This window comes from Oncorhynchus mykiss, chromosome 17, assembly GCF_013265735.2.
Source record: "Oncorhynchus mykiss isolate Arlee chromosome 17, USDA_OmykA_1.1, whole genome shotgun sequence".
In the NCBI taxonomy this organism is placed as follows: domain Eukaryota; kingdom Metazoa; phylum Chordata; class Actinopteri; order Salmoniformes; family Salmonidae; genus Oncorhynchus; species Oncorhynchus mykiss.
Genome location: NC_048581.1, coordinates 2,041,389 through 2,054,173, shown reverse-complemented (window position 1 = coordinate 2,054,173; position 12,785 = coordinate 2,041,389). Strand labels below are relative to the sequence as shown.

The window sequence follows — 12,785 nt, the reverse complement described above, 5'->3', positions numbered from 1 at the left end:
ATCAAAGCACCCACACAACATGATGCTGCCACCCCCGTGCTTCACGGTTGGGATGGTGTTCTTCGGCTTGCAAGCATCCTCCTTTTTCCTCCAAAGATAACGATGGTCATTATGGCCAAACAGTTCTGTTTTTGTTTCATCAGACCAGAGGACATTTCTCAAAAAAAGTACGATCTTTGTCCCCATGTGCAATTGCAAACTGTAGTCTGGCTTTTTTATGGCGGTTTTGGAGCAGTGGCTTCAGGTCATGTCGATATAGGACTCGTTTTACTGTGGATATACAGTGGGGCAAAAAAGTATTTAGGCAGCCACCAATTGTGCAAGTTCTCCCACTTAAACAGATGAGAGAGGCCAGTAATTTTCATCATAGGTACACTTCAACTATGACAGACAAAATGAGAAAAAAATCCATTAATCACATTGTAGGATTTTTAATGAATTTATTTGCAAATTATGGTGGAAAATAAGTATTTGGTCACCTACAAACAAGCAAGATTTTTGGCTCTCACAGACCTGTAACTTTGTCTTTGAGGCTCCTCTGTCTTCCACTCGTTACCTGTATTAATGGCACCTGTTTGAACTTGTTATCAGTATAAAAGACACCTGTCCACAACCCCAAACAGTCACATTCCAAACTCCACTATGGCCAAGACCAAAGAGCTGTCAAAGGACACCAGAAACAAAATTGTAGACCTGCACCAGGCTTGGAAGACTGAATCTGCAATAGGTAAGCAGCTTGGTTTGAAGAAATCAACTGTGGGAGCAATTATTAGGAAATGGAAGACATACAAGACCACGGATAATCTCCCTTGATCTGGGGCTCCATGCAAGATCTCACCCCGTGGGGTCAAAATGATCACAAGAACGGTGAGCAAAAATCCCAGAACCACACGGGGGGACCTAGTGAATGACCTGCAGAGAGCTGGGACCAAAGTAACAAAGCCTACCATCAGTAACACACTACGCCTCCAGGGACTCAAATACTTTTTTGCCCCACTGTAGATACTTTTACTTTTACCTGTTTCCTCCAGTATCTTCACAAGGTCCTTTGCTGCTGTTCTGGGATTGATTTGCACTCTTTGCACCAAAGTACGTTCATCTCTAGGAGACAGAACGTGTCTCCTTCCTGAGTGGTATGACGGCTGCGTGGTCCCATGGTGTTTATACTTGTGTACTATTTTTGTGCAGATGAACGTGGTACCTTCAGCCGTTTGGAAATGAACCAGACTTCTGGAGGTCTACAAAAAAAATCTGAGGTCTTGGCTGATTTCTTTTGATTTTTCCCATGATGTCAAGCAAAGAGGCACTGAGTTTGAAGTTAGGCCTTGAAATACATCCACAGGTTCCCCTCCAATTGACTCAAATGATGTCAATTAGCCTATCAGAAGCTTCTAAAACCATGACATAATTTTCTGGAATTTTCTACGCTGTTTAAAGGCACAGTCAACTTAGTGTATGTAAACTTCTGACCCACTGGAATTGTGATACAGTGAAATAATCTGTCTGTAAACAATTGTTGGAAAAATTACTTGTGTCATTCACAAAGTATATGTCCTAACCGACTTGCCAAAACTATAGTTTGTGAACAAGAAATTGGTTGAGTGGTTGAAAAACGAGTTTTAATGACTCCAACATAAGTATGTAAACTTGAAGTCTGCTTCAACTGTATATTATACCATCTATTGCATCTTGCCTATGTCGCTCGCTCATTGCTCATCCATATATTTATATGGATATATTCTTACTCCCTTTACTTAGATTTGTGTGTATTGGGTAGTTGTTGTGAAATTGTTAAATTGCTTGTTAGATATTGCTGCACTGTCGGAACTAGAAGCACAAGCATTTCGCTACACTCATAATAACATCTGCTAACCATGTGTATGTGACCAATAACATTTGATGAAACCAAGATTGAACTCTTTGGCCTGAATGCCAAGCATCACGTCTGGAGGAGACCTGGAACCATCCCTACGGTGAAGCATGGTGGTGGCAGCATCATGCTGTGGGGATGCTTTTCAGCGACAGGGAAACCAGGATCAGGATCGAGGGAAAGATGAACGGAGAAAAGTACAGAAAGCTTCTTGATTGCTTAGGACAACGACCCTAAGTACACAGCCAAGACAACGCAGGAGTGGCTTCGGGACAAGTCTCAGAATGTCCTTGAGTGGCCCAGCCAGAGCCCAGACTTGAACCCGATCGAACATCTCTGGAGAGACCTGAAAATAGCTGTGCAGGGACGCTCCCCATCCAACCTGACAGAGCTTGAGAGGGTCTGCAGAGAAGAATGGGAGAAACTCCACAAATACAGGTGTGTCAAGCTTGTAGCGTCATACCCAATAAAACTCTAGGCTGTAATTGCTCCCAAAGGTGCCTCAAACAAAGTATTGAGTAAAAGGTCTGAATACTTATGTAAATGTGATATGTCAGGGGGGTTTTATTTACACATTTGCAAAAATGTATATAAACCTGTTTTTGCTTTGTCCATATGGGGTATTGTGTGTAGATTGAGGGGAAAATAACTCCACTTTGCTGATGCTCAACACAGGGGACCCACAAGGGTGAATGCTCAGCCCTCTCCTGTACTCCCTGTTCACCCATGAATGTGTGGCCATGCACACCTCTAACTGTATCATCACGTTTGCAGACGACACAACAATAGTAGGCCTGATTACCAACAATGACGAGACAACCTACAGGGAGGAAGTGAGAATGGTGCGAAGGAAATTCATCTCTCCCTCAAAGTCAACAAAACGAAGAAGCTGATCGTGGACTTCAGGAAACAGCAGAGGGAGCACGCCGCTATCTACATCAACGGGACAGTAGCGGAGAAGGTGGAAAGCTTCAAGTTCCTCGGTGTACACATCACTGACACTCTGAAATGGTCCATCCTGACAGACAGTGTGGTGAAGAAGGAGCAAAAGGCCCTCTTCAACCTCAGGAGGCTGAAATAATGTGTCTTGGCCATTAAGACCCTCACAAACTATTATAGATAACCTATTGAGAGCATCCTGTTGGGCTGCATCACCACCTGGTACGGCAACGGCACCGCCCGCAACTGCAGGGCTCTCCAGACAGTGGTACAGTCTGCCCAACACATCACCGGGGGGCACACTACCTGCCCTCCAGAACACCTACAGCACCCGATGTCACAGGAAGGACAAAAATATCACCAAGGACATCAATCACCTGAGCCACGGCCTGTTCACCCTGCTATCATCCAGAAGGTGAGGTCAGCACAGGTGCATCAAAGCTGGACCGAGAGACTGAAAAACAGCTTCTGTCTCAAGGTCATCAGACTGTTAAACAGCTTCTATCTCAAGGTCATCAGACTGTTAAACAGCTTCTATCTCAAGGTCATCAGACTGTTAAACAGCCATCACTAGCCAGCTACCACCTGGCAACTCAAACCCTTAGAGACTGTTTCCCTGTATACATAGACATGGAATCACTGGCCACTTCTAATAATGGAACACGAGTCACTTCTAATAATGGAACACGAGCCACTTCTAATAATGGAACACGAGCCACTTCTAATAATGGAACACGAGCCACTTCTAATAATGGAACACGAGCCACTTCTAATAATGGAACACGAGCCACTTCTAATAATGGAACACAAGTCACTTCTAATAACGGAACACGAGCCACTTGTAATAACGGAACACGAGCCACTTCTAACAACGGAACACGAGCCACTTCTAATAACGGAACACGAGCCACTTCTAACAACGGAACACGAGCCACTTCTAACAACGGAACACGAGCCACTTCTAATAACGGAACACGAGCCACTTCTAATAACGGAACACGAGCCACTTCTAATAACGGAACACGAGCCACTTCTAATAACGGAACACGAGTCACTTCTAATAACGGAACACGAGTCACTTCTAATAACGGAACACGAGTCACTTCTAATAATGGAACACGAGTCACTTCTAATAATGGAACACGAGTCACTTCTAATAACGGAACACGAGCCACTGGAACACGAGCCACTTCTAATAATGGAACACGAGTCACTTCTAATAATGGAACACGAGTCACTTCTAATAATGGAACACAAGTCACTTCTAATAATGGAACACGAGCCACTTCTAATAACGGAACACGAGCCACTGGAACACGAGCCACTTCTAATAATGGAACACGAGCCACTTCTAATAATGGAACACGAGTCACTTCTAATAATGGAACACAAGTCACTTCTAATAATGGAACACGAGCCACTTCTAATAACGGAACACGAGCCACTGGAACACAAGCCACTTCTAATAATGGAACACGAGCCACTTCTAATAATGGAACACGAGCCACTGGAACACGAGCCACTTCTAATAATGGAACACGAGCCACTGGAACACGAGCCACTTCTAATAATGGAACACGAGCCACTGGAACACCAGCCACTTCTAATAATGGAACACGAGCCACTGGAACACGAGCCACTTCTATTAATGGAACACAAGTCACTTCTAATAATGTTTGCATGCTGCTTTACTCCAGGTCTCAGTTGTAAATGAGAACTTGTTCTCAACTAGCCTACCTGGTTAAATAAAGGTGAAATAAAAAAATACTCATCTCATATGTATATACTGTATTCTATTCTACTGTATTTAGTCAATGCCACTCTGACATCGCTTTTCCTAATATTTATATATTTCTTAATTATATTATTTTACTTTTAGACGTGTGAATTGTTAGATACAACTATACTGTTGGAGCTAGGAACACAAGCATTTCGCTACACCCTTCAATAGCGTCTGCTAAATATCTGTATGTGATTGTATTTTATTTGATGTATCTAATTATAGACAAGTTGACGAGCCTAACAAATAGCTTACCAAAATGTTGAGAATTGTAAACCGGAACATATTGTAACGACCCTGGGTTTATAATCGCGGAAATTGACACCGCCGTTCGAGCAAGCTTTTGCGGCACAGTCGATAGCGCGCCGGACTTCGGGCTAGAAGGTCGAAGGTTCGAGACCTGCTCCCTGCCTGTTTCATTACAATATTAATCAGGCAAACAAACAAAAATAATGTACCCCCTGTCAATTAAAAAAAAAATCTGACTGTAGTCTACGGCGTATTTCCTAATATTAGCGGGTTAGGGTTGTGTACGTGCCTCAGATTTTCACTTTTTCACATGTAGTCGGGCGGTTGCGGATGAGCGATTATCAATTGCGGGTGAACAATCAGCTGACCCGCGCACCACTAGCCACCATACATTCAGCTTCTACGCGCACCTAGAGAAAATTATTATCTGTAAGAGCTAAAGAGAAAACACGTCTGGTTGTTTTTACAATTATTTGTTTTGACGTTGTTTGCAGAATTATTTTTGTTTGTTAAACTGCGTTTCCAACTCCAGTCAGCAGATGGCGATGTGATTTCTTTTTCAGGTGATGTTTCTCGAGTGACGTAAAATCTAGTGGACGGGACGGGAGGTTTCTTCAACAACCATCTCGGTAACTCGCTAGCAAACATGATACATTGAAGCTCTTTGGACTAATTTAGTGTATATTAATCACAGTGTTTTAAACACACTGTATATGTATGTACTAGTTACTCCGTTTAAGTTCATATTTACGTTATCAGCTATCTGGCTTGTTAAGTTAGCCCAGCAGTAGGCTAGTCGCTAATGCTAAATAGCTAGCTAGCTAGCTCACGTCCCCGAACATGAGCTCACTAAAGTACTCTTCCTCTGCTAAAGAAAATGAGGTCTGCTGGACGGAGAAAGAAGCTCCAGGGCTGAACATTTACGTGAAAGGAGAAGAATTTACTGTAAAAGAAGAGGAATTGGAGGAAGCTATCACAGTGAAAGAAGAAGAACAGGACGTTACAGTGAAGGAAGAGGACGCTTCAACATTGAAAGAAGAAGAGGATGTTACAGTGAAAGAAGAGGAAGAAGCTTTCAGAGTGAAAGAGGAGGGGAATGAACAGAAAGAGGAGGGTGCCGTGTTTGTAGTGAAAGAGGAGGAGGAGGTGACTGTCACATTGAAAGAAGAGGAGCAACTTTTTGAAATGAAGGAAGAGGGGGAGATTACTGTCACATTGGAGGAGGAGGAAGAAGACGAGACTGGAGTTCTGATGAACACCAGTGAGTACAGTCTTAATGTTTTTCTAGCTTCCAATTAGGCACATTCTTCTTCTCACGTGGGTAAAACCACTGAGGAAGCTGCCCTTCTCCTGACCAGGAGCAGTGTGTGGGTAAAACCACTGGGGAAGCTGCCCTTCTCCTGACCAGGAGCAGTGTGTGGGTAAAACCACTGGGGAAGCTGCCCTTCTCCTAACAAGGAGCAGTGTGTGGGTAAAACCACTGGGGAAGCTGCCCTTCTCCTGACAAGGAGCAGTGTGTGGGTAAAACCACTGGGGAAGCTGCCCTTCTCCTGACCAGGAGCAGTGTGTGGGTAAAACCACTGGGGAAGCTGCCCTTCTCCTGACCAGGAGCAGTGTGTGGGTAAAACCACTGAGGAAACTTCCCCTCTCCTGTCTTGGAGCAGTGTGTGGGTAAAACCACTGAGGAAACTTCCCCTCTCCTGTCTTGGAGCAGCGTGTTGGTAAAACCACTGAGGAAACTTCCCCTCTCCTGTCTTGGAGCAGCGTGTTGGTAAAACCACTGAGGAAACTTCCCCTCTCCTGTCTTGGAGCAGCGTGTTGGTAAAATCACTGGGGAAGCTGCAGCTCTTCCTGTGTTTTTAGTACCCTACTTTCTCTTGTACACTATGTTGCCAACTCTTCCCCCAGGTCCTTAGTGTACAAGAGATTGTAGTGCACTATGTTTTCTGTCAATATACCAGGTAAAATATTCGTTAATTAACAACTCTAATGGGGGCCCTATAAAATCTGTGATTTTGTTTTTTACTTTCCCAAATTATTTTTTCTCTGTTTTACTTTTCTGGTTTTAGATTTGTTTGTTTTTTCATTCAAAATTACAATTGTTTTATAGAGAAACAACGAAACTGGATGTTCTGAGAATTTGTCAATGGTTAAATCACGTTAGAATAAAAAAAAAATAGGTCTGGAAGAAAACTGACATCCCCTTTAATTGTTCATCTGCCCCTTTAATTGCCTGTCGAGCGAGTGAGGAATGTTCCATCTAATGAGCCGTTCTACCGATGGTTCTGTACTGCTGCTACTCATTTCATGACAAAGTTATGCAAATAATGGATACAAATTATACACTTCCTCATGATATACTTCTGCCAGGTACTATTTGCATATTTGCAGTTAACGTTTAACTGAGAAAATGTTGGGGAAAGTATTTCCATCAACCCACAAAACGGTTATGACATCAACTTGCTTCAGGCAGAGTGATAGACAAACACGCGTACCACAGAGACAGACAGGGGCGATATTGCTGGAAATTAATTGGCAGATATTGTATAAGGCTTGGCTTTTAAAGCCAATAGTGTCTAACCAGAGGTGGGGATAATGTTGTGTTGTTTAGATAGCAGACACCGCAAGCTCCCAGCTACTACTTCAATCAAATGTATTTATAAAGCCCTTCTTACATCAGCTGATGTCACAAAGTGCTGTACAGAAACCCAGCCTAAAACCACAAACAGCAAGCAATGCAGATGTAGAAGCACGGTGGCTAGGCAAAAACTCCCTAGAAAGGCCAGAACCTAGGAAGAAACCTAGAGAGGAACCAGGCTATGAGGGGTGGCCAGTCCTCTTCTGGCTGTGCTGGGTGGAGATAACAGAACATGGCCAAGATGTTCAAATGTTCATAGATGACCAGCAAGGTCAAATAATAATAATCACAGTGGTTTTCGAGGTTTCAACAGGTCAGCACCTCAGGAGTAAATGTCAGTTGGCTTTTCATAGCTGATCATTCAGAGGATCTCTACCCCTCCTGCTGTCTCATGAGAGTTGAAAACAGCAGGTCTGGGACATGTAGCACGTCCGGTGAACAGGTCAGGGTTCCATAGCCGCAGGCAGAACAGTTGAAACTGGAGCAGCAGCATGACCAGGTGGACTGGGGACAGCAAGGAGTCATCAGGCCAGGTAGTCCCGAGGCATGGTCCTAGGGCTCAGGTCCTCCAAGAGAGAGAGAGAGAATTAGAGAGAGCATACTTAAATTCACACAGGACACCGGATAAGACAGGAGAAATATTCCAGATATAACAGACTGACCCTAGCCCCTGACACATAAACTACTGCAGCATAAATACTGGAAGCTGAAACAGGAGGGGTCAGGAGACACTGTGGCCCCATCCAACGATACCCCCAGACAGGGCCAAACAGGCAGGATATAATCCCACCCACTTTGCCAAAGGACAGCCCCCACACCACTAGAGGGATATCTTCAACCACCAACTTACCATCCTAAGGTAAGGCCGAGTATAGCCCACAAAGATCTGTCACGGCACAACCCAAGGGGGGGTGCCAACCCGGACAGGAAGACCACGTCTTAGCATACCTCTTCAATGAAGGTCATAGGATGATGAGAGTGGCACGTCTAGAATCAGATCCAAGTTTACCCTTTCTGCCAATCATACCCCACTCTACCATGAGACAGACATATCTTGGTCATTGATCAAAAGACAAAAAGGTTTGATTTTGATCGATATTTGAAATCTTACAAACAGGTTTGAAATTCTGCGTTATTTGTTTTTTTAAATCTCAATGGTATTGTTAGATCCTTCGTATTTTAGCTATAAGCTAAGACAGACTGATCTGATTGAAATCTCTATGGTACTGCATCATATATCCTTTAATTACAACCATCTCATGTCTGATTTCATGACATTTGGTTGAAGTCTTGCCTTTTCAGGGGACAGAATTAAGACCATTCAGAATCATATTGCTCATTTGATTATTCTGGATATTTATTTTTATTTTTTTAATGACCTCAGGTTATTGAGCGATCTAGTCTGGATTAAACCTCAGAGAAGACAGTTAGATATGTTGTGAAGATGTGGAGGTTTTATTCGGGGCTCATATCCACAAAGCGTGCTGAAAAGCGCATTGACTTTTATATAATAATGAATTAGATTGTATGGAAAGATCAGCATTCCAACAATGAGACGCTCTGTGAATATGGGCCCAGGTCTCCCTGTTTACTAAATACTGTCTGTCTTTGGCAGGAGAGAGACTAGACTTTCATCCTGACAGCGGGAAGAGTCCTTCAGGGGAACCAGACCCAGAGACGTCTAAACCAGCAAGACGACACCACTGCTCCCTATGTGGAAAGAGTTTTTCTAGGTTAGGAAGCCTGAAATCACACGAAAGAATACACACAGGAGAGAAGCCTTACCACTGCACTCAATGTGGAAATAGATTTACCTCTTTAGGGACCCTGAAAGATCACGTAAGAAAACATACAGGAGAGAAGCCCCACCAATGCTCCCAGTGTGAAAAGAGTTTCCCCCGGTTATGGGACCTGAAATCACATGAGAGGACACACACAGGAGAGAAGCCTTACCCCTGCTCCCAGTGTGGAAAGAGTTTTTCCACATCAGGGTCCCTGAAAAACCATGAGCAAACACATTCCGTAGAAAAGATTTTCCGCTGTTCACATTGTGACAAGAGTTTTAGGAATTTACAGTACCTGAAAAGGCACGAGAAAAGACATACGCGGGAGAAGACGTTTCGCTGCTCCCACTGTGGAATTAAATTTACCTTGTTTCAGCAACTGAAAAAGCATGAGAGAATCCACAGCGGAGAGAAACGTTACGAATGCTCCCAGTGTGGGAAGATATTTACCCAGTTAGGGCACCTGAAAGACCACGAGGTAACACACACGGGGGAGAAGCCTTACCACTGCGCCCAGTGTGGAAAGGAATATAACACGTCAAATGGACTGAAAGTTCATGAGAGAACACACATACTGCTCCCACACTTGTCTCATATTTTTGACTGAGAAATTGGGCTTTTGTGTTTATGCTACATGAAATCAAATTGTATAAAGCACTTTCCAAATGACATTTGTATGTTTTTTTATTTAAACTCATGAACTGAATATGGTGTATGTCAGTTGGAAAGTAGAGTTTGAATGTAGACCTGATTTAAACTTTTTTAACCTCTGGCTGCGTATGTCAGTTTAAAAGTAGAGTTTGTCTGTTTGAATGTAGATGCTCTGTGATTAAATTCTAATTTTCAAACTCTGGCTTTGTTTTCTTTCTGTGTGTGTTTGTATCTGTGTGCGTCATTCCTCCAGCACAACACATGCTATGTGGTATTTTCTCCGTTGTTGATATTTGCTATGGTGGAACATTGTTGGAACATTGCTGCTATAACAGCCTCCACTCTTCTGGGAAGGCTTTCCACTAGATGTTGGAACATTGCTGCTATAACAACCTCCACTCTTCAGGGAAGGCTTTCCACTAGATGTTGGAACATTGCTGCTATAACAGCCTCCATTCTTCAGGGAAGGCTTTCCACTAGATGTTGGAACATTGCTGCTATAACAGCCTCCACTCTTCTGGGAAGGCTTTCCACTAGATGTTGGAACATTGCTGCTATAACAGCCTCCACTCTTCAGGGAAGGCTTTCCACTAGATGTTGGAACATTGCTGCTATAACAGCCTCCACTCTTCAGGGAAGGCTTTCCACTAGATGATGGAACATTGCTGCTATAACAGCCTCCACTCTTCAGGGAAGGCTTTCCACTAGATGATGGAACATTGCTGCTATAACAGCCTCCACTCTTCAGGGAAGGCTTTCCACTAGATGATGGAACATTGCTGCTATAACAGCCTCCACTCTTCAGGGAAGGCTTTCCACTAGATGATGGAACATTGCTGCTATAACAGCCTCCACTCTTCAGGGAAGGCTTTCCACTAGATGATGGAACATTGCTGCTATAACAGCCTCCACTCTTCAGGGAAGGCTTTCCACTAGATGATGGAACATTGCTGCTATAACAGCCTCCACTCTTCAGGAAAGTCTTTCCACTAGATGATGGAACATTGCTGCAGGGACTTGCTTCCTCGCAGTCGGCGTTCCAATTAATTGCCAAGATGTTCAGTGACTTTCAACGTGGCGCCGTCATTGTTGCCACCTTTACAAGTCAGTTATATTCGTCAAGAATCAATAGATACATATTAATGTTTAAGTCCATAGGATGCCACCTTTACAAAAAGTCAGTTATATTCTTGAAGAATCAAGGGGTACATATCATTAATGTATCAGTCCAACAATGGATGTAGCAACGGCAGATTGCCCCTTTTAAAGCCAACATCTCTGAACACAGTATTCCCTTAAAGTCACACTCTGTTAGATGTGAACACAGTATTCCCTTAAAGTCACACTCTGTTAGATGTGAACACAGTATTCCCTTAAAGTCACACTCTGTTAGATGTGAACACAGTATTCCCTTAAAGTCACACTCTGTAAGATGTGAACACAGTATTCCCTTAAAGTCACACTCTGTTAGATGTGAACACAGTATTCCCTTAAAGTCACACTCTGTTAGATGTGAACACAGTATTCCCTTAAAGTCACACTCTGTAAGATGTGAACACAGTATTCCCTTAAAGTCACACTCTGTAAGATGTGAACACAGTATTCCCTTAAAGTCACACTCTGTTAGATGTGAACACAGTATTCCCTTAAAGTCACACTCTGTTAGATGTGAACACAGTATTCCCTTAAAGTCACACTCTGTTAGATCTGAACATAGTATTCCCTTAAAGTCACACTCTGTAAGACACAAATATCAGAGTGAGCCACCAACAAAAATATAAACAATGGAGAAAATAGCATATAGAATGAATGTAGCCCTGTGAGTCCAACAGAAAACACAGAGTCCATTGTCGTATATTACCTACGGAGAGTCTGCAACGCCTTTCAAATGATTCACCTTTTGTTGCCTTATTGCTTGGAATTCTCTTTAATTATTTGTATTTTTTGAAACTGCACTGTCGGTTAGGGGCTCGTGAGTCAGCATTTCACTGTCGGTTAGGGGCTCGTGAGTCAGCATTTCACTGTCGGTTAGGGGCTCGTGAGTCAGCATTTCACTGTCGGTTAGGGGCTCGTGAGTCAGCATTTCACTGTCGGTTAGGGGCTCGTGAGTCAGCATTTCACTGTCGGTTAGGGGCTCGTGAGTCAGCATTTCACTGTCGGTTAGGGGCTCGTGAGTCAGCATTTCACTGTCGGTTAGGGGCTCGTGAGTCAGCATTTCACTGTCGGTTAGGGGCTCGTGAGTCAGCATTTCACTGTCGGTTAGGGGCTCGTGAGTCAGCATTTCACTGTCGGTTAGGGGCTCGTGAGTCAGCATTTCACTGTCGGTTAGGGGCTCGTGAGTCAGCATTTCACTGTCGGTTAGGGGCTCGTGAGTCAGCATTTCACTGTCGGTTAGGGGCTCGTGAGTCAGCATTTCACTGTCGGTTAGGGGCTCGTGAGTCAGCATTTCACTGTCGGTTAGGGGCTCGTGAGTCAGCATTTCACTGTCGGTTAGGGGCTCGTGAGTCAGCATTTCACTGTCGGTTAGGGGCTCGTGAGTCAGCATTTCACTGTCGGTTAGGGGCTCGTGAGTCAGCATTTCACTGTCGGTTAGGGGCTCGTGAGTCAGCATTTCACTGTCGGTTAGGGGCTCGTGAGTCAGCATTTCACTGTCGGTTAGGGGCTCGTGAGTCAGCATTTCACTGTCGGTTAGGGGCTCGTGAGTCAGCATTTCACTGTCGGTTAGGGGCTCGTGAGTCAGCATTTCACTGTCGGTTAGGGGCTCGTGAGTCAGCATTTCACTGTCGGTTAGGGGCTCGTGAGTCAGCATTTCACTGTCGGTTAGGTGCTCGTGAGTCAGCATTTCACTGTCGGTTAGGGGCTCGTGAGTCAGCA

General features: G+C 43.9%; 1 protein-coding gene across 1 annotated transcript; it reads left to right on the top strand.

Annotated features, from left to right (window-relative positions):
* The first annotated feature begins 5,411 nt into the window (after nucleotides 1-5,411).
* On the top strand, nucleotides 5,412-10,097 carry LOC110495386 (zinc finger protein 501). The gene is made up of 2 exons (XM_036948574.1): nucleotides 5,412-6,099; nucleotides 9,092-10,097. The coding sequence occupies exons 1-2, from the start codon at nucleotides 5,679-5,681 to the stop codon at nucleotides 9,865-9,867; spliced, it is 1,197 nt and encodes a 398-aa protein (XP_036804469.1). The 5' UTR covers nucleotides 5,412-5,678; the 3' UTR covers nucleotides 9,868-10,097.
* Nucleotides 10,098-12,785: the final 2,688 nt, after the last annotated feature.

Bases quoted from the DNA above. Each gene is read 5' to 3' on its own strand.
- LOC110495386 (XM_036948574.1), top strand. From the start codon at position 5,679: ATGAGCTCACTAAAGTACTCTTCCTCTGCTAAAGAAAATGAGGTCTGC. The intron at 6,100-9,091 runs GTGAGTACAGTC...TGTCTTTGGCAG, and splicing joins TGGAGTTCTGATGAACACCA to GAGAGAGACTAGACTTTCAT.